At 31.3% G+C, this 20,172-nt stretch overlaps 6 protein-coding genes across 6 annotated transcripts; 3 read left to right on the forward strand and 3 right to left on the reverse strand. All coding sequences in view use genetic code 12, as the record gives it.

The window, feature by feature from the left end:
* Window positions 1-44: 44 nt before the first annotated feature.
* On the reverse strand, window positions 45-1,499 carry DFJ63DRAFT_285128 (glycosyltransferase family 15 protein; the record flags this gene model as incomplete). The annotated part of the gene is made up of 2 exons (XM_064904873.1): window positions 45-286; window positions 383-1,499. 2 exons carry the CDS (start codon window positions 1,497-1,499, stop codon window positions 45-47), a joined length of 1,359 nt encoding a protein of 452 aa, XP_064763707.1.
* A 622-nt stretch (window positions 1,500-2,121) lies between these two features.
* DFJ63DRAFT_70431 (uncharacterized protein) lies at window positions 2,122-3,723 on the reverse strand. Its single transcript, XM_064909099.1, has 2 exons — window positions 3,430-3,723; window positions 2,122-3,358 (listed from the first exon to the last, which is right to left on the reverse strand). Exons 1-2 carry the CDS (start codon window positions 3,464-3,466, stop codon window positions 2,280-2,282), a joined length of 1,116 nt encoding a protein of 371 aa, XP_064763708.1. The 5' UTR covers window positions 3,467-3,723; the 3' UTR covers window positions 2,122-2,279.
* Window positions 3,639-4,776, forward strand: DFJ63DRAFT_70176 (GNAT family N-acetyltransferase). The gene has a single exon (XM_064909094.1). The coding sequence runs from the start codon at window positions 3,981-3,983 to the stop codon at window positions 4,665-4,667; it is 687 nt and encodes a 228-aa protein (XP_064763709.1). The 5' UTR covers window positions 3,639-3,980; the 3' UTR covers window positions 4,668-4,776.
* Window positions 4,777-5,167: 391 nt separating this feature from the next.
* Window positions 5,168-5,518, forward strand: DFJ63DRAFT_284735 (GNAT family N-acetyltransferase; the record flags this gene model as incomplete). The annotated part of the gene is made up of 1 exon (XM_064904838.1): window positions 5,168-5,518. A coding segment is annotated over one exon (351 nt), but the record flags the coding sequence as incomplete, so codon positions are not given.
* Window positions 5,519-6,793: 1,275 nt separating this feature from the next.
* On the reverse strand, window positions 6,794-13,817 carry URA2 (bifunctional carbamoylphosphate synthetase/aspartate transcarbamylase). The gene has a single exon (XM_064909095.1). It carries the CDS (start codon window positions 13,630-13,632, stop codon window positions 7,003-7,005), a length of 6,630 nt encoding a protein of 2,209 aa, XP_064763711.1. The 5' UTR covers window positions 13,633-13,817; the 3' UTR covers window positions 6,794-7,002.
* Window positions 13,818-17,218: 3,401 nt separating this feature from the next.
* DFJ63DRAFT_333976 (uncharacterized protein) lies at window positions 17,219-19,147 on the forward strand (the record flags this gene model as incomplete). Its single annotated transcript, XM_064907947.1, has 4 exons — window positions 17,219-17,417; window positions 18,104-18,152; window positions 18,270-18,364; window positions 18,429-19,147. The coding sequence occupies 4 exons, from the start codon at window positions 17,219-17,221 to the stop codon at window positions 19,145-19,147; spliced, it is 1,062 nt and encodes a 353-aa protein (XP_064763712.1).
* Between the last annotated feature and the right edge of the window lie 1,025 nt (window positions 19,148-20,172).

Below are 20,172 nucleotides of genomic sequence, written 5' to 3' on the forward strand. Positions count from 1 at the left end.
ATATTATTATATTATTATTACTGTAAAAATTTTCTATATCATTATTATAACTTTCCTTGTTCATATAATGTTTCTACAATATTACTATACCCAAAATCTCCTCCATTAGCTAAATATATCTCAACTCTTTTCGTAATCTCTTTCTCCCAATATTCTAAATCAATCGGTTCAAAAGGTGAAAATGTATCACTAGTTAATTCTTTCCATTTATTCATACATGTAGATGAACTATCTTCAATATCTCGATGATTAGAAGGACATCGACATCGACATCCAACTCCAACATCTGTAGGTTTATCGGGTGTTAACCAATATTGATCTTCGTTATATGAGGGATAACTTTCACTTGATTTATATCTTAATTGATTTATTTTGGAATTACTAGGACAATGCTTTATGGTAGAATGTCTATAGCCAATATCTCTAAAATAATGAATATCTTTTAAATCCAACATCATCCCTACTGCTAATGAATGAATTGGTGCATCACCCCATCTTTCCTTATAAAAACCACCACTTTGTTCAAGATGATTAAAAAAATTTTGATATTCAGGTGATGTAAATAAATCAGTTCGAGCAATTTCAAAATTTGACCAAAAATGACAAAGATTATATTCTTCTCGATCAATTCTATCTTCATATAAAGATGGTTTCTTAGTACTTAATCTAGTTAATTTCTTTAATAAATCAGGATTAAATCGTTTAAGATGTTTTTCTTTCTTCTTTTTTAATTTTAAAAAGATTTCAAGATTAATATTCTCTTCTAATTCCTTTAAAATTTCAAATTTATTATTAATATTATCATAATCATTTTGATTAATCCCATTAGTATATTTTGAATCATGAATAAATAAATTCCAAGCACTTCCCACTTTTATATTATGTTTATTGATAAATGATCTGGTTTCTCGAAATAATCCGGGAATAGTATAATATAATTCATGAATCAATACTGTAAACCCATATTTCTTTCCTCTTTTTTCCATTTCAATGAATGGATCATAAGTTAAATCACAATAAAATTCAACATCAGGTTCAACTCTCCAATACCAATCTAATTTTGAAACTAATTCATGTTTATAAAAAAAACCAGAATAAAATCGACACATCTTATGATACGATTCTAGATTCCCATACATTATTCCACGATCTCCTTGACCATGAATATATTCATTAAATTCTTGTTTATCAACATTTGATTTAAAATTCCATTCTTCAATCGGGATCTTTCCAAATTCAACTTTAGCATTGGTATATTGTTGAACGGTAGTTTTAAAATCATCATTAAATTCTTCATCATTTAAAAATATCCAAGGATAATTATACCATTGATTGAAATGTCTTTCCATTGATTTGATTGATTTTATGACATCATTTAATTCTGAATTTCGAGCTAACACCACAAATCCAGCATTAGCTCTAGATTGAGATGAATCAGGGGCCTTACATCCTAATTGAAAAGGAGCATCAATCTTTGATGATATGATTCGTTCACTCATTCTTAAATCTTTATTTGAATCTTGAACATTGATTAATTCAATATCATCATTATAATTATATTCATGATTGGAAACTTCATCAACCCAGAATCGATCAAATTGTTGACTCTTGATATAGGATCGGATGGAATAGATAGTGAATAGTAGTATCCCACATAGTATGATGATGAACAGCCATCTCCTAATATTTTTCCTACTTCTGATGGGTAATCCTGATGATGATTGCTGGGGTTTGATCTTTAAATGACGACGTGATGATGGATACTGGACCAACTCATATTCTTCCAACTCATCTTCCACACCATCTAAATACTCATATATATCATCATCCACCTGTCGTGAAATCGATGAGGGAAGTCCTATATCGTCATATGGTATGGCGAATTGGTCTTGATTCAATTGATGGTGATTCTGATTCTGATTTGATTTAGATTTCCTAGGCGATGATTGATGACGATATGACATGTCTATTAAGATTGTGGATACTATCTTCTTCAACCACTAGACTCCGCAATCCAATTGATCTAGACTTCTTGATCCAACTTCTTGATTGATATCTAACCTATCCTATCAAGATGATTCTGGTAACTTTCACTATCTGTTGGCTGCGATTAATTATTTTTTTTTATTTTTTTCAGCGGTTAATCCATTTTTGTGTTTGCAGTATTTTACTTAAGGCTAATTTCAAAAAAGACAGATGAATTCTAATATTACAAATGAACTAAACTCTAACTACTATACAATAACTACTATACAACAATGACCTATACAAACTATTCGTTAATCCTTTTTAATGATGGCATTTCTTAATAAATTCAAATCTTCATTTAATTCTTCAACTTTTAATCCTTGAAGACCGGTAAATTGTTTATGAGAACCTCTTGTATTGGGTTTATTTGAATTTGATTTATCTAATAACACAAGGGATGCACCTCCATCATCATTTTCCATAATTAATGAATTCAAAGCATCATAATCTTTATCACTTAGATTCGAATCATTACCACTACTGATCCCACTGGTACCATTTGCTCCATGCTGATGATTATTATTATTTGAATTTGGTTTAAGAAAGTTATTGGAACTTCCATTTTGATTATTATTGGAGGTGGATCCATTGGTATGATCATTATGATTTCCATTGACGTTATTGACTCCACTAGTAATACCACTTGACATTTCATCATTTGAAGAATATCGAGTGGAATATAATCTTCGTCTTTTCCCCGTGGCTGATGTATATCCATTATTATTAGTATTGTTCGCTATGGAGGATGCGTTGGTAGTGGATAAGCCACCATCTGATAAATCATCAGCTTCACCAGTAGTGAATCTTGAACTTAATTCTCTTTTTCTTAATGATCTTCTATCAGTTAAATTTAATGATGAAGCAACTGCATTTAAAGCAGCAGTATTTGAACTAGTACTGGAACTCTTATCATTAGTAGGAGCTTGACTCCACAGATTTCCATTAACCAAATTTAATAATAATTTATCTTCTTTAAGTTGTTTGATTTGATTTTGTAATTTATCATATAATTTCTCTTTAATTAAAGTAATCATTTTATCATGATTTTCTTTAGCTTTAAATAAATCTTCCTTATATTCAGTTTCAATTCGTTTAACTTGATATTCTTCCCATAATCGTAATTTAGTTAATTCATAATCTCTAATTTCTTCAAATTGATTCTTCTTATTTAAAAATTCTTCATTTACACCTTGTTGTAAAGTTGATAATTTACCTTGTAATTCATGTAACAGATTTCGATAAAAATTATCTCGATCATTCTTAAACATCGAATCTAATCGAGTTAATCTGGTTCCTATTAGTTGACGTTTCTTGTCTCGTTTACTAACGGCTAGAAATTATAAGTTAGTATTGTTCTAAGTAAGTTGGATTTATATATAATATAACAAGGTATATACATACACTCTGAAATCACACCAGCCCTTCGTTGTTCTTCCATTGTTATTATTTGTCCTTTTTCCACTAAACTAATGATGCTGTTGATATTCTAATGATATGATAGACCAGTTATGTCTATGAATGAATGATATAACTTGTAAAACTACTACTTTTGAACTTGATATGGTTGTTATCCAATCAATCATAAATATGAAATAAACTCTGATTGGTGTCTCCTCCTCCTCCTCCTCCTCCTCCTTCTCATTTTTAAAATCCGGGTAAATTTAATCACCTGTATATAAATACAGTGTACTGCATGTAATAAAAATTTAAATTTTGCATCTCTCACCGAAAAGCGGGAGGATTATCCCGGTTCAGTCAGTTAAGACGAGAATATTGTAAACTTTCTATTACTTCGATTAGATTTGACTCATTTTGATTTTGATTTGAAGAGGTAGGAGGTGTTGTATCTATATAGAGGCACTAAATAGTGATTATTGACATTTGCATTTGCATTCGTTTGAAATTTGAAATTTGTATTATAAAAAGTTGACATAGAAAACACAATCACCAGTATGACAGTTGAAGCAACAAAATTTGAAAGTTTGAAAAGTTTACCATTTGCTGATGGAACATTCGAAACTACAGGTAAGATCCATGATCCTATAACATTCACATTAGATAAGGATTCATCTCTCAAAGTCACTATTTTCCCTATTCATGATTATAAGACTTTACCATCCAATCTTATAAAGGTAATTCAAAATGAATTCAATTTCGTGGTGGAAGAAGGGAGAACTTATCCTCATCATAATGTCATGATTGACGAGGAATTCATTAAATATTGGTTCCATGCCTTTGTGGCTGTATTAGTGGAAGGAGAATATACATCAATTGACCAATTAAATGACCAACACAAACATACATCAGTTGAAGATTGGGAAAAGCTATTCTTAGGTAATTTCTACGTTAAACCAAATTACATTGGAAGATGTTCCCATGTTTGTAATGCTGGATTCATTGTCAATCATCAAAAGAGAGGATTAGGGTTAGGTAAAGAATTAGGTAAGAAATATCTTTTATGGGCTCCCAAATTAGGTTATGTATATTCCGTATTCAATTTAGTATTTGAAACCAATGTGGCTAGTCTTAAAATATGGGATAATCTTGGCTTTGAAAGAATCGGTTATGTTAAAAACGTAGCTGTTTTAAAAGGTGAAGATAAATTAGTTGGAGCTATAATGTTTGGTAAAGATCTTTAGATAGATAGATATACTTTTAGATATACGACATTTACCCAAACACGCGACTTTTTCCCATCTTATTTTTTTTTGTAATCGAACCAGAAGATGTTTACATTCCAAAATATACCCATAGCAGTACAATATCTACACACTTTAAGATTAGTGATATATATTTTTGCAATAATTGAATACTAAGGAGGAAACTTCACTAAACCAGAATAGAATTAGCCAAAACAATGCCGGAGTTTGAGGATGTTATCCAACCTCCTCACTTCAGACCTCAATTAGATTATGATCCTGTTAATGTTATTCATCGATATACAGTGTTATTAAAAGATGGTGAAACCACTGCAACCATTTATCCTATTCATTCTCCTAATGAATTACCCCCTGGTCTTTTAGCTTTCTTATGTGATGAATTCAATATGGAAATTGAAAGAGGTGAAACTTCATCATTTTTTGATACCTTACATATTGAACAATTTCAAAATTATTGGTTTGGATCATTTGCAGCAGTAATGGTATTAGGAGATTCACCTGTATTGGAAGGAGCAAGACAATGGGAAAAGGAATGTTTAGGAACATTCTGTATTAAACCAAATTATCCTGGTCGTTGTTCTCATATTTGTACGGCTAATTTCTTAGTTAATGCTGGGATTAGAGGTAAAGGGATTGGAAGAACTTTAACTGATTGTTATTTACAATGGGCTCCAAGATTAGGATATACTTATTCGATGTTTAATTTAGTATTTGAAAGTAATGTGGCTGCTCGTAGGATTTGGGAATCATTAAATTTCAAAAGGGTTGGTAGAGTTAAATCAGCTGGGATTTTAAAAGGTCATGATCAAGCTGTTGATGCTATAATGTACGGAAGAGAATTAGTTAATTCAAGTGATCCGGCTGTTGGGGCTTATAGATTCGATAAGATTAAATTCTATTTGGAAACTGGAAGATATCCTGCTATGGCTGATAGACAAGAAAAATCTCGATTAAGATCTTCAGCATCTCATTATAGATTAATCGATGGAAAATTATTATTAAAAGGTAGAGAAGTTGTAAGTGATCCTGCTAGACAATTACAAATTTGTACTGAAGTTCATTTACAAAATCATGGTGGTATAAATAAAACCACATCAATCGTCACTGAAAAATATCATTGGACAAGAATTAAAGATACAGTAGCACAAGCTATAAAGAATTGTCCTGAATGTAGAGATCCAACTCGGGATGAATCAAATTTGAAAAGAGTTGCCGGTGTTGCTGGTGGAATTGGTGTTATTAATCAAAAGAAATCATCATCAATTAATCAAAATCTTGCTAGACCAAGAACAAAAATTTATCAATCTCAACCTAATAATCCAAATTCTCGTAATTTAATTAGAAGTAGACAAGGTCCAACTACTGCTGATGATGTAGAGGCCATTGTTGCCGCTGCTCAATTACATAATCTTCCAAGCACAAGACATGATGCCGATGCATTATTAAGTCATGAATTAGCAGGATTAGATGATAATCTTATTGCGGTGGTAGAGGAAGCACAAAGAAACCAACAACAACAGCAACAGCAGCAACATCACCAACAACAGCCCCAAAGAAGACAACCTCATTCTCATAGTCAACATCAATCATATGCTGCGGCCGCTGCTTCAGCTGTAAGTGGGAATTCAGGTCATTATGATGACTATGATAATGATTATCAAAATGACGATGATGATTATCAAGACTCAAAAGGAAGAAGAAATAGTAATGATATCCCAGTTGATCCCGATGTGGAATCTTATGATCATCAAACAGGAGGAGATGAGATTGAAATTGCTCGAGCTTTAATTCAAGCCAATGAAGATGTTCAAGATGATAATAATCATCGACAACATGAACATAGAGCCCAGAATGAAGATGAAGCAAACATGTTCATTAAAGAACGTGAAGAATAAATTGTAAATTAGTAATGTACAGTAAGACTAGCTTGTTAATAATATATGTATAATATGTATATGAATGAATATGAATTTTATTTATAATATGTAAATGTACAGAGATGAGAGGGATGTAAAATATAAATAGAGACAAAAAATAAATTAGAAATGATGTTTAACATTGATTCCCCCGAATAATAATAAACTTTTCCTAACTATCTAAAGTGTATAAATAGATGACAACTCCTCCTATCTAATTTTTTTTTTGTTTTCTTTTCTTTAAAACTTGTAACTTTCTATGATATAAAAATAATAAAACAATAGAAAATAAAGCCAAAAACAATAATTAATATATATCGTCTAATAAAAAGGTTTAATAACCAAAAATCCTTTTTATATATTTTTTAAATTCCCCGATTTGAGTTGATTTGATTTGATTAAAAATCAACACCAATAACCATAGCCAATAAAGCCATTCTAACAAATAATCCATATCTCATTTGTCTGAAATAAGCAGCTCTTTGATCGAAATCAACTTCTTCACGAATTTCATTGGTTCTTGGTAATGGATGCATAACAGCCATATGTTGTTTAGCATAGGATAAGATCTTGTTATCAACAATATAAGTATCTTTCAATCTTAAGTATTGTTCTTTATCTTCAAATCTTTCTTCTTGAACTCTAGTACAATATAAAATATCAGATCTAGCAATGATTTCTTTAGTTAAGACTTCAGATTCAACGGCTAACATTTTGTTTTCAATTAAGATCTTTCTAATTTCTTCTGGCATAGCTAATTCCTTTGGAGCAACTAATTGAACTCTAACTTGATAATGACGTAATAAATGAACTAATGAATGAACTGGTCTACCGAATTTTAAATCTCCCATAAAGGTAACAGTAATACCATTCACAGTACCTAATTCTTCTCTAATAGTGAATAAATCTAAGAAAGCTTGAGTTGGATGTTCTTTAGTACCATTACCACCATTGATAATTGGAACTGGAGAATATTTAGCAGCAATATCAGCAGATTCTTCAGATGGATGTCTTAAGACAACAGCATCAGCATAACAAGCTAATGATCTAATGGTATCTTGTAAAGTTTCACCTTTCTTAACTGATGAAGAACCAGCGGCCACAGCAACAACTCTACCACCTAATCTTTGCATAGCAGCATCGAATGATGATGAGGTTCTAGTTGATGGTTCATAGAACATAGTAGCTAAGACTCTACCCTTTAAGATATCTAATACACCTTGTCTTTCAACAGCTAATCTCATTTCTTGAGCAACAGTAAATAATGAATGTAAATCGGCTCTACTAACATGTTTAACTGATAAGACTGAGTTTCTTAAGAAAGTGTTATTATGTCTGATATAGTTGGCTAAAGCATTACCTTCACTTAAAGCACCAGGTGGTTGAGAAACTAATTCTGAACCAAATCTTTCAAATTCAGTTGGTAATGGTTGTGCAAGTTCTCTAGCAAGAGATGGACGACGGAGATCACTAGTGAAAGAAATTCTTTGTTTTCTACCGACAGATGGGGATTGTGGAATAGAAGTAATAGAACTGAATCTATTTCTTGGTTCAACTTCATTCTTACCAACAGCCGATGAAGCAACAACAGAACCATCTAAAACAACAGTTTCACTATGGAAAGAAACTCTATCAACTGAACCAAGTAATTTCTTATTGGCAAAGATTGAAGTCCTGTTGGTGGCTAAGATGAATCTATCTAAATCGATTTCAACAGCAGCATCTTGTTTTGGAATGTTGAAGATTCTAACTGGTTCATCATGGAAACGTTTAATGATATCATCAACAGTAATACGACCATCTTTAACAGCAGTTAATAATAATGGAATAGTTTCGTTAATACCTAAACCTGGAACAATGGCTTGACCAGTGGCTTTAGCAACTAAGTATGGTAAAACACCAACTGAGAAACAGTCAACATTAGCAATATTTTCCCATAAGTAAGTTTGATCTTCTTTAGTTGGTAAGAATGGAACATTTAATTCATCCTTTGATAAGAATAATGAAAAGACAGCAACATCACAAGTAACTCTTAATTCTTTATCTTTAGCCATTTTAATTAAATCTAAATCTTCTTTGGATGAAACACCAGTAATGTGAATAGATCTATTATATAATGATGCTAATAATAAAACGGAAGCTAAATCAGTAGTTTTGGCATCAGTAATGATTGGTTTGTTTTCAGGCCATGAAGCAAAATGAGATGAAATAGCAGACACCTTAGAATTAGCAAATTCATTGAATGGTAAGAATAATGAACCACTGTTTTGAGAAGCTTCTGAAACATCAGCAGCATTGGAAGCATTAGCAGCAATGGATACTGAGTAATCAGTATAAGCAGAAGCACCAGCAACATCAATAGCCTCTAATAATGAATCGAAATCAGATACTGATGAACCATCTAAGGTTTGTGGTAAGAAAGTATTGAAAGTGAAACCAGCAGCTAATGAAGCTTTGGTGGTAGCTTCAAAATCATCAAATGAAGTAACGAATGAGGTAATATTAATTAAACCTGGCAAGACAGCAGTGTTGTGAGAAGTTTGGAAATCTCTGTTGGTAACATCTAAAGAAATGTTTCTAGAAATAGCTTCAACTAATAACTTAGCACATTTAACATTGGTAACTAATGGAACGGAATAATCAACAGCTAAACGACGAGATTCGTAACCTTTAGACATATAAGAAGCTGGACGTCTGAATCTATTAGCAGATGGTAAATTAATATATAAATCAATTAAATTGTTGGCTAAATGTTGAGTTAAATTATATTCAGATTTTTGATCCTCATCTTTACTTAAGACTTCTAAGTATTGAACTGGAATATTATGTTCCTTAATGAAATCAGCAGTACCTGCAGTAGCAAAGATTTTATAGTTTAATTCATGTAATTTGGCAATTGAAGGTAATAATTCTAATTTTTCTTTATAAGAACCAATGGAGAATAAGATATTCTTTTTTGGTAATTTGAAACCAGTTGAAATTAAGGATTTCAAGTAAGCTTCATATTTATTTCTACCAAAAGTAGCAACTTCACCAGTAGAAGCCATTTCAACACCTAACACTGGATCAGCACCAGCTAAACGAGAGAATGAGAATTGTGGAACTTTAACAGCACAATAATCTTCTGGTAATTTTTCACCTGGGTAAGGAACAACTGGTAAATCCATAATAGCTTTAGTGGCTAATTCAATTAAATCAGTACCAACAACTTTGGAAATGAATGGGAAAGAACGAGAAGCACGAACATTACATTCAATAACCTTAATATCATTATCCTTAGCAATGAATTGAATATTATAAGGACCAGTAATATCTAAAGCTTTACCAATTTTAGCGGTAGCTTCAACAATTCTTTCAACAGTCTTTGGATCTAAATCTTGTGGTGGGACTATTAAAGTGGCATCACCAGAATGAACCCCGGCATTTTCAACATGTTCAGAAACAACATGCATGATCATTTTACCATCTTTAGCAACGGCATCCATTTCAATTTCCTTAGCGTTTTCAATATATTTGGTGATAACAACTGGATAATCTGGAGAAACATCAACAGCTTGACTTAAGTAAGATTCTAAATCATCTCTAGAGTAAACAGTATTCATAGCAGCACCAGATAACACATAAGATGGACGAACTAAAACTGGATAAGTAACCTTATCAGCGAACTCTTCAGCTTCGGCAAAAGAAGTTAATTCTTTCCAAGCTGGTTGATCAACACCAATTTTATCTAACATTCTGGAGAATTTATATCTATTTTCAGCGGAATCAATCATTTCTGGCGAAGTACCTAAAATCTTAACATTTTGACGATGTAATGGTAAAGCAATATTATTTGAAGTTTGACCACCCATAGAAATAATAACCCCTGATGATTGTTCTAATTCATAAATATCTAAAACTCTTTCTAAATTAATAGTTTCGAAATATAATCTATCAGCTTCATCATAATCGGTAGAAACAGTTTCTGGATTATAATTGATCATAATGGTTTTGATCTTACCTTCTCTTAAGGTTCTAATAGCTCTAACTGCACACCAATCGAATTCAACTGAAGAACCAATTCTATAAACACCGGAACCTAAGACAATAACACCATGTTCATCGAAGGTAACATCATTAGAATCAGCATTATAAGTAATATATAAATAATTGGTGAAAGCTGGGAATTCAGCGGCAACAGTATCGATTTGTTTAACAAATGGAATGATACCAGCTTCTTTTCTTAATCTTCTGATAGCAACTTCATTAGAGTTTAAGAATTTAGCAATTTGTCTATCTTCGAAACCTAATTGTTTGGCTTGTCTTAAAACAGAAGCAGGTAATTCTTCTTTAGTACCGAATGAAGCAATCTTACTACCGAATTTAATTAAACCATCTAATTTGTTTAAGAACCATTTATCAATATTAGTTAATTCCCAAACTCTTTCAACAGTATAACCATCAGCTAAAGCGTTAGCAATAGCGAATAAACGTTGATCAGAAGGAGTTTGTAATTCACTGTCGATATCAATAGACATTAAAGCAGCCGTATCGTTGAAACCTAAGTTGTGATAATCAGTAGATCTAATAGCTTTTTGAATAGCTTCTTCGAAAGTTCTACCAATAGACATAACTTCACCAACGGATTTCATAGATGATGATAATAAAGATGAAACTCTGGTGAATTTCTTTAAATCCCATCTTGGAATCTTAACAACAACATAATCTAATGATGGTTCGAAACAGGCACAAGTAGATTTAGTAACTGAGTTTTTAATTTCATTTAATGGGATGTTTAAACCTAATTTAGCAGCAGTATAAGCTAATGGATAACCAGTAGCTTTAGAAGCTAAAGCTGAAGAACGAGATAATCTGGCATTAACTTCGATAATACAATATTCTTTGGAGAATGGATTTAAAGCATATTGAATGTTACATTCACCAACAACACCTAAATGTCTAATAACATTAACAGCAGTAGTTCTTAACATATTATAATCTTCATCAGATAAAGTTTGAGATGGAGCCACCACAATGGAATCACCAGTATGAATACCTAATGGATCGAAATTTTCCATATTACAAACAGTAATACAGTTATCAAAAGCATCACGAACAACTTCATATTCAACTTCTTTCCAACCTTTCATGGATCTCTCAACTAAAACTTGAGGAGAAATAGCAAAAGCTTTTGAACATAATTCAACTAATTCTTCTTCGTTATCAGCAAAACCAGAACCTAAACCACCTAAGGCATAAGCAGCTCTGATAATTAATGGATAACCAATAGCATTGGCAGCATCAACAGCTTCTTCGACGGTATTAACAGCTTCGGAACGAGCACATTTTTCACCAATTTCAGACATGGCATTAGCGAATAATTCTCTATCTTCAGTAGTAATAACAGATTCAATTTGAGTACCTAAAACTTTAACACCTAAACCTTCGAATTCATCCTTTAAGCTGATACCAACACTTAAGGCAGTTTGACCACCAAAAGTACAGTAAATACCATCAGGACGTTCGTGTTCAATAACTTTTCTAACGAATTCAGGATTAACTGGTAAGAAATAAACTTTATCAGCTAAACCTTTAGAAGTTTGAATAGTGGCGATATTTGGATTAATTAAAATAGTATAAATACCTTCTTCTTTTAAAGCTTTAATAGCTTGAGAACCGGAATAATCGAATTCACCAGCTTGACCAATGGATAAACCACCGGAACCCAAGACCAAAACTTTTTTAACTTCAACTCTTGGATGAGCAGCTCTGTTTTCTTCAATTTTACCACCTGGGAAGGCAACTTGTTTATAGATACCAGTTTGATTGTAATCAATAACAGATTGAATGAAAACATCAAATAAGAATTCAGTATCTCTTGGACCTGGGGTTGATTCAGGATGGAATTGAACTGAGAAGAAAGGTTTTGATTCATGATAAATACCTTCATTAGAACCATCATTTGAATTAACAAATAATTCTTTCCAACCTGGAGTTAAAGTAGTAGTATCAACGGCATAACCATGATTTTGAGATGTAATATAACATCTACCAGAAATAGTGGAAGTACAAGGAATATTGTGACCTCTATTACCGAATTTCAATTTTAAAGTTGAAGCACCAGTTGCTCTTGCCATTAATTGATGACCTAAACAAATACCAAAGACTGGAGTTTTAGCCTCATCAATAACAGTTTTTAATCTTTGGACAGCATCAGTCATAACTGATGGATCACCAGGACCATTTGAAATGAATAAACCATCATATTCTTCAGTAGTATAATCATAATCCCATGGAACTACTTTTAATTCAACACCACGTCTAACGAAACAACGGATTTGGTTATATTTCATACCAACATCAACGGCAATGATTCTAATTGGTTTAACATTTTTACCTAATTTAAGGGAATCCTTTGGAGTGAAAACAGTTGGTTCTTTAATAGAAACTTTAGCAACTAAATTTTTAACATTTGGATCATCCCATTCAGGAATTTCAAAATAATTTTCCCAATTTGATGATGTATCAGCTAAGATAGATTCAGATGAGAATGATGATTTTTGAAGAGCTAATCTACCTAAAGTTGATCCTTCTTCTCTTAATCTTTTAGTTAAAGATCTAGTGTCAACCCCATAAATAGCAGGAATACCTTGTTCTTTTAACCATTGACTTAAAGATGATTTAGCTAAGAAATGAGAATATTCTTCAGTATAATGAGCGACAACTAAACCAGCAATATGAATTTTGTTTGATTCAAAATATTTTGGTAAAGCAGGGAAATAATCATCATCTAATAATTTACGATCTGGAACCCCATAATTACCAACTAAAGGATAAGTAATAACTAAGATTTGACCTTCATAAGATGGATCAGTAATTGATTCTGGGTATCCAACCATACCAGTTTGGAATACGACTTCACCAGCAGCTGGGACTTCAGCACCAAATGAATAACCTTGTAAAGCAATACCATCATGAGTTTCTAAAGTCATTAAGACATCACCGGTTGATTTCATTGGTGGAGTAATTGGAGCAGATAATTTAGCCATTTTGAAGTAAGTAATTTTATAATTTATATGTTCTTAATTGAATCTATGAAATGAATATAGACGTGTTTTTTTAAGTATTTAAAAGCTTGTTAACTGGGGGAAGGTTAAACAATAAGGGTATACTTTAAATATAAGAATATGTAAATATAATATGAGATAGCTAAATTAAAAGTTAGTAAATCGAGCCAATCGACTTAAGCGGATGGTGAGATTAAAGCTTTAGAGGAAAAGGGTTTTTGATTTGAATGTCAATTGAAATAAAGGATCTGGAGTACAGTAAATTTTCAGATGAGTTCACCGTTTCGATTTTTCTTAAAAGAAAAAAAGTTGATGAGTGGGATGAGTGAAAAAAAAAAAATGGCAGCCAAAAATGGATAAATTCAAGATGATGATGACGATTAAGATTAAGATGATTGATGTTGTTAGACATCAATCAATCAATCAAGACTCTGAAATATCAATCAATCATTTACAGGAGGGATACGTTAACTTTCTTTCAACAATTAAACAACAGACAAACCCCTTTCACGACAAAGCTAGATCTTATGGTAAATACTTACTTTTATGCTTTTTTATTGCAACAAATCAAAAACCAAAGATTAGCAAATCAAGCTGGTTGTTGGGGGAAGGGGATGGTATGGTGGTATGGAATGGATGAGCAATTGATCAACTGTTGAAAGAAAGAAGAAGAGAAGAGAGAAGAAGGAAGAAAGAAATAAAATAAAATAATGAATAAAAGAATAAGTTATAACTATAAATTTAAAAATTGTAGTTAATTCTGACTTTATTTATATTTTACTGACAACAGTTTAGAATAAAAAAATTTTTTTAGTGAGAAGATCATCTAAATGAGTTACGAGGGTCACTTCCGGATGGGTTAACTATGTGACACACATGATTCAGCATTATGTCATGTTTGGTGCATACATAGTTAACACACTTGAGACCTGTATATAGAGATAATTACGCCCTCGGAATATACCCATTTTGTACTATTTAACATGAAAATTTTTTTGATTCGGCATTTCACATCAAATTGTTTTATTAGCACAAGACCTTATAATAGTTCTAGGGTAATATCCTATTAATTAATACATCCTTTTTGTAACTCTATTACAAATCTCATCTCTCATCTCTCATCTCGCTAACTTCCTCTCTTTTAATGCTTTATGGGAAATTATGTGGCTTTATTTACAATGAAAGCAATTGATGCAAAAAAAATCGCATATATTAATTATCTATATAAGATGAAATATAGCCTCTTTTATAAGTTTTATACCCCCATTCAACTATAAAGTAATACCAAATTGAGAAAAAAATGTAGACCAACTTCGATTATTTTCAACTTTAGTTTTTAATTCTTTAAGTTCTTTCTCCATGTTCTTCAATCTAGATTCTAATACAGCTATGCGATCTGTCTGATTTAATGGAGTATATGGAGGAGGTGGTGGTGGTGGTGATGATGGAGAACCTGAAATAACTAAACGTCTTCTAATACCTAAAGTAAACCTCGTCATGCTGAAAATTGAACCAGAACCAGAACTTGGTTGTAATCTTGGACTTGAACTTGAACGTTGGCTCTGACGTGAATAGGAACGTGAACCACGACTCGAGCGTGTGTTGGAGCTTGAAGCAGAACCTGAATCACTTGATATTGACTCATCTTGCATACTAATGGAATGAACTTATTTGATTATAAGAGCAAATTAGTATCATTAAATAGTAGAATGAACTTGGCTTTTGAATTTGGTCTGAAATATTCACTCTTATGTATGTAAACCCTTATTCTTTCCCTATTTTTGGTACACTATACACACTCCTTTTCTGCTTTTGAAGATATAAGTTTTTGTTAAAGGGATAGAAAATATGGCAACCTTACGCTTTTATTTAAATCAAAGGTCATAACTAAATTAAACATGTTTGATACATCAAATAACATCAATCACAACGAGACAATGAGCCTCACTAGAGATGGATTGGGTGTTAATGTAATTGAAAATGAAATTCCCTAGTGTGATTATACAGAATCAATTCACGGTGGCCCTGAACGCATGAAAGTGATTCGTTGGGCTGCTTTCTATGTTTTGGTTTTCATTTTTATGCATCTGTTGAATAGACTTAACTTTTACAGTAACAACTCATTATTAACAGCAATTACTGTAATTTTAAATTTCATAGGATTTGTGTTTTCATTAGGTTTCTTCTTGTTAATGATAGGTACTGATTTTATTAAGTTTCTGAATTCTGATTACTCTGGTACACAGCAAGGGCTCAGAAGTTTTGTCTTTTTGGTTTTCTTTGGTTATGGATAGTATAAATCAATTTGATATATATTTAGTTATAAGAAGGCCTGGATTAGCATTATTACCTTTAGTTAGGTACTCAAGATGATTATTCAATTCTTAGCTTTTTAATATATTTTGCCTCACATTTTGTAGTATAAACTTTTCCTCTGATTAAGTCATGTATTCATCAATTCTATATAAGAATAAATATATCAAACTACTACCATTTGAAACAACTAAAATACCCATATCCAAAAATATACAGTACCAACCACCAGAATCAACAAATTTAAAATTGCATACTGAATATAAATATGGGCAAAGAATTGGGACCAACTTCGATATCCAAGTTTAAACTTTATGTGTTCAAGCTTTTTATCTATTATACTCAATTTATGGTCTAATCGTGATATGTAATCTGTCTGATTCATCGGACTAGAAGGTGGTGTATCTGAGTTAAATTTAAGTCTTTTAATAAGTAAAATAGCTTCTTTATACTGAAACATGAACCTGTACCTGAGTTAACTGGAAACTTTTCAACTCTCGTGTCTATAAATCAACCACTTTTATTATATTTTGACAGAAAAAGAAGTCATTCACTCTTAAGCAAGTAAAACCTTATTGTTTCAATTCTTGATTCACTCGTTGCCAACTGGTGCATATATGTACCTTTCCTTACTTTAATCAAAATAATCATAGAAACATCAAATTCTAGACTACAATCTTTATTTATCTCAAAGGATACGCTTTTATTTCTATGTATAACTATGAAATGTAAATAATAAAATCATCCTTACTATTGAACACTGTCATATGATTCCCGCCATAAATATAAAAGGAGGGATAGTTGAATTAAAGGTAATATGGACAATGACAAGAATAAATATTTGTAATTACAGTCACAAGAAAAGTTAGGGTTCTTTCTATTTTTTTGTCTTTTGAGATTGTCTTTTACAAATTCAAAGTCTTTGGTAATGTGTTCTATTCTTTTGGTGATATCATTTATATCAATTATTTCAGCATCATCAATTCCAGTATTGGAATTGGAACTTGGTTTAACTTCAGGATCATCCATACTAATGTGATTTCTATAATTAGATTGAAATAAAAAAATTCATGAAGCAATGCTTCTTTTATAATAAAAATTCAACTGCAAAAAGAGGTAAAATCAAGTAACTTGCTTTTGCAATAAATGACCTGTTTATGAAATTACAATTTATATTTAAATTGCCCTAACCAGGCTACTAATTCGATAATGAAAATTCAGTATAATCTACAATGCAACTAGGACTTTTGGTAATATGATGAAATCAATTGAAATTGAAATGAAATCAATGGATTCAAATAAAACTACATCTGCTTTTATTAATCAACAACACAAATTATCAGAATTACGTCAAAGGATTAAACATATTCAAACAACTCTTAGAATGTTAAAACATCATATTAAGAAAAGAGATTTAAAAGATTTAAAAGGAGTGGTTACTCATTGCAGAGAATGTGAGATGATAACCTTTTTAATGTTATTCGTTGCAGTAGGTTGTTTATTTCTGTTCCTGTCTTTTCTATTAGCTGTATATTTCAGTGATTATTAGAAAAGAAAGAATATTTTAGTGATTTATATTTTCATCTATTTATTTAACTATATATTTGACTTGAATAAATGACTTTTTATATTCATTTTATTTTTTGAATTGGTGTTATAAGCTTTAAATTAGAATTGTTTATTGAAGTAGATCAATGAACAAGGAAAACTTTAACTAATGACAAAGATTGATTCTGTCAATGGTTATATTTGAACTATAATTGCTTTTCAAACTGTTATTTAGTGCCGTGATTGATTCTTGATGATTTGGGCTTGAAAGTTGTATTCATCGATTAGTTTCACAAATTCGGAATCAATGAATTTATTTTCACATATGAATCTTTTGGGACCGACTGAGATCTTAGGTGAATGAGATAGCTAATTGTAAATGCAAAGTGTATCATGCAATGATTTAATGATACAATGTGTTGAAAGTAAGTAATTTGGTGCATAAGACAAGTTTCAATAACTGAGAACAGACTATTGCCAACTTTAATTGGTTCAAATAAATGATAAACTAATGCTAAAATATATTTCATAATCAAATTTATTCAAGTTTACAGATCATTATCAAATTAATATAAAACTGTTAATCAACTAGCAGGAAGTGCTCTTTTGATTTTGATTAGATTTAAGATTTTAGAGTTAGAGTTAGAGTTCATTTTGTTGTCTCTTTTTTTTTTAATGAGAACTTTTGGCAGCACAACAATATATACTCTTCTACTATAATTCTTCTACTATAAGTCTATCAACAATTCAATCATGAGTGAATTGCCCATTGAATTAGGATCAATGGATCATACACCGAACGATGATTCATTCGTAACAGCATCACCTGGTAATGATACTGTCAATGTCGACAGTTAATAACCAAAGAACTTGCGCTAGTCATTTAATGAGTATTTGGAATTACACTATCAAAATAGGTGATGGGCCTGATGGACCTAATTTAATGAAAGTTACAAGATGGGGAGTAGGCTACTTCGCTGCTGCTACTATATTCACTCTATTGGATGTATTCAGCTACATCAATCGTCGCCAGAATAAAGCACCAGGGTTATGGATAACTACAATTATCCTAAACATTATTGGTTTTTTGATTTCTTTTACAACCGTTTTGCTTACTTTAAAAGCTGATGGAGGCAATTATATAAATGGAAGGTTTTCAGGTATTCATCGTTGCTTAAGAGCTTTCATAGCTCTGCTTTTCTTTTTAACGGGGGCAATTATTATTTGGAGGTTTAGCAATTCACAATTACAGGATTTGGCCACAAGTCCACTTCATGTTGAACCTGGTAAGGATTCTACACCTGAAATCAATACAACCTTTTCTCTAGATGATTATTTTAATAAAACAAAGTTTGATAAATCAATAATCACGTTAGTTTCTATTGATGATTATGGTAAGGGTAATTATACTGTAAGAAAGGAACAAAATTTCGATAATGATACTTATAGTGAAACTGATGATTATGATGGTAATTACAGTCCTATAAGAAAGGATCAAAATTTCGATAATGATACTTATAGTGAAACTGATGATAATGATGGTAATTATACTGTAAGAAAGGATCAAAATTTCGATAATGATACTTATAGTGAAACTGATGATAATGATGGTAATGATGGTAATTATAACCAATAATTCTTGATTAAGTAAATAGAAAATAGCTACTAATTTTTTTCCTTCTTCATATAGCAATCAATAAGATTAAGTAAATAGAAAATAAAAAAAAATTATTCTTGTTATAATGTCACAACTATAGTATAAGGATTTTTGGACTAAAATGATGATGAAAGGTAGTTGAATGGGAATTTAAAAATAAGCCTAACATTTCAGCAAAGAAATCTAAGATGGATATCAGTAAAACAAATCATCCACCAAAAGTAGAACAACAACTGGAATATAATAATTCATCTCTACTTCCATTAATAACCTAGTCCCAAATGAGAAGATTACCAAGTAACTTCTCTAACAATAAGAAAATAAAAATCTCTATACCTTCAAATAAATTGTTTAAATTTTGAAAGAATTTTCCTATCATTAAACCAAGGGTTGAGATACCATAAATAGGCGCCTGACTTTCTGTAGTGTTTTTTGTAACCTCGAATAATTTATAACAAAAACTTAGGCTGTTAACTGCAATATAGCATATTATCGAGTACATTATGACCACATAAAATTAAATAAAAGCAACTTTAACATTGAAACATAAGCATAGTCTGGGGAATTAACCAATAGCCAGAATTAACACCGACATTAGGGAATAGCTTTAACTTGGGATATTAGCAACGGATGATACTACTCTAGTGTCCCGATGTAGAAGGGTCTTTTTAGTAGGGATGTGCTGGTGATTTGATTTTTAACATGGTCGAGGAAAAAAGGTGGAAAAAGAAGGGGAAATTATAATTTTGTTCTGATGATAAATTTTATCGGATAATGTACCCATTTTCCGTCATATGACCTACATAACGTTGCTTGTATGCATTTCTATGCTACTTTACATTAGTTACCTTACTATATATATATCTACTTTCTCATTTTATAAATCTGTGAGACTCTTTTATAAAGAACGGAAGAATACGTAAGTTAATTATCACATATATTTACACTAACATGTCAAAGTAGCTCTTATATCATAAGTACGACATAAGTTGTATAGTGCACTC

This window comes from Scheffersomyces coipomensis, assembly GCF_036884675.1.
Source record: "Scheffersomyces coipomensis strain NRRL Y-17651 chromosome Unknown DFJ63scaffold_2, whole genome shotgun sequence".
NCBI classification, from domain to species: domain Eukaryota; kingdom Fungi; phylum Ascomycota; class Pichiomycetes; order Serinales; family Debaryomycetaceae; genus Scheffersomyces; species Scheffersomyces coipomensis.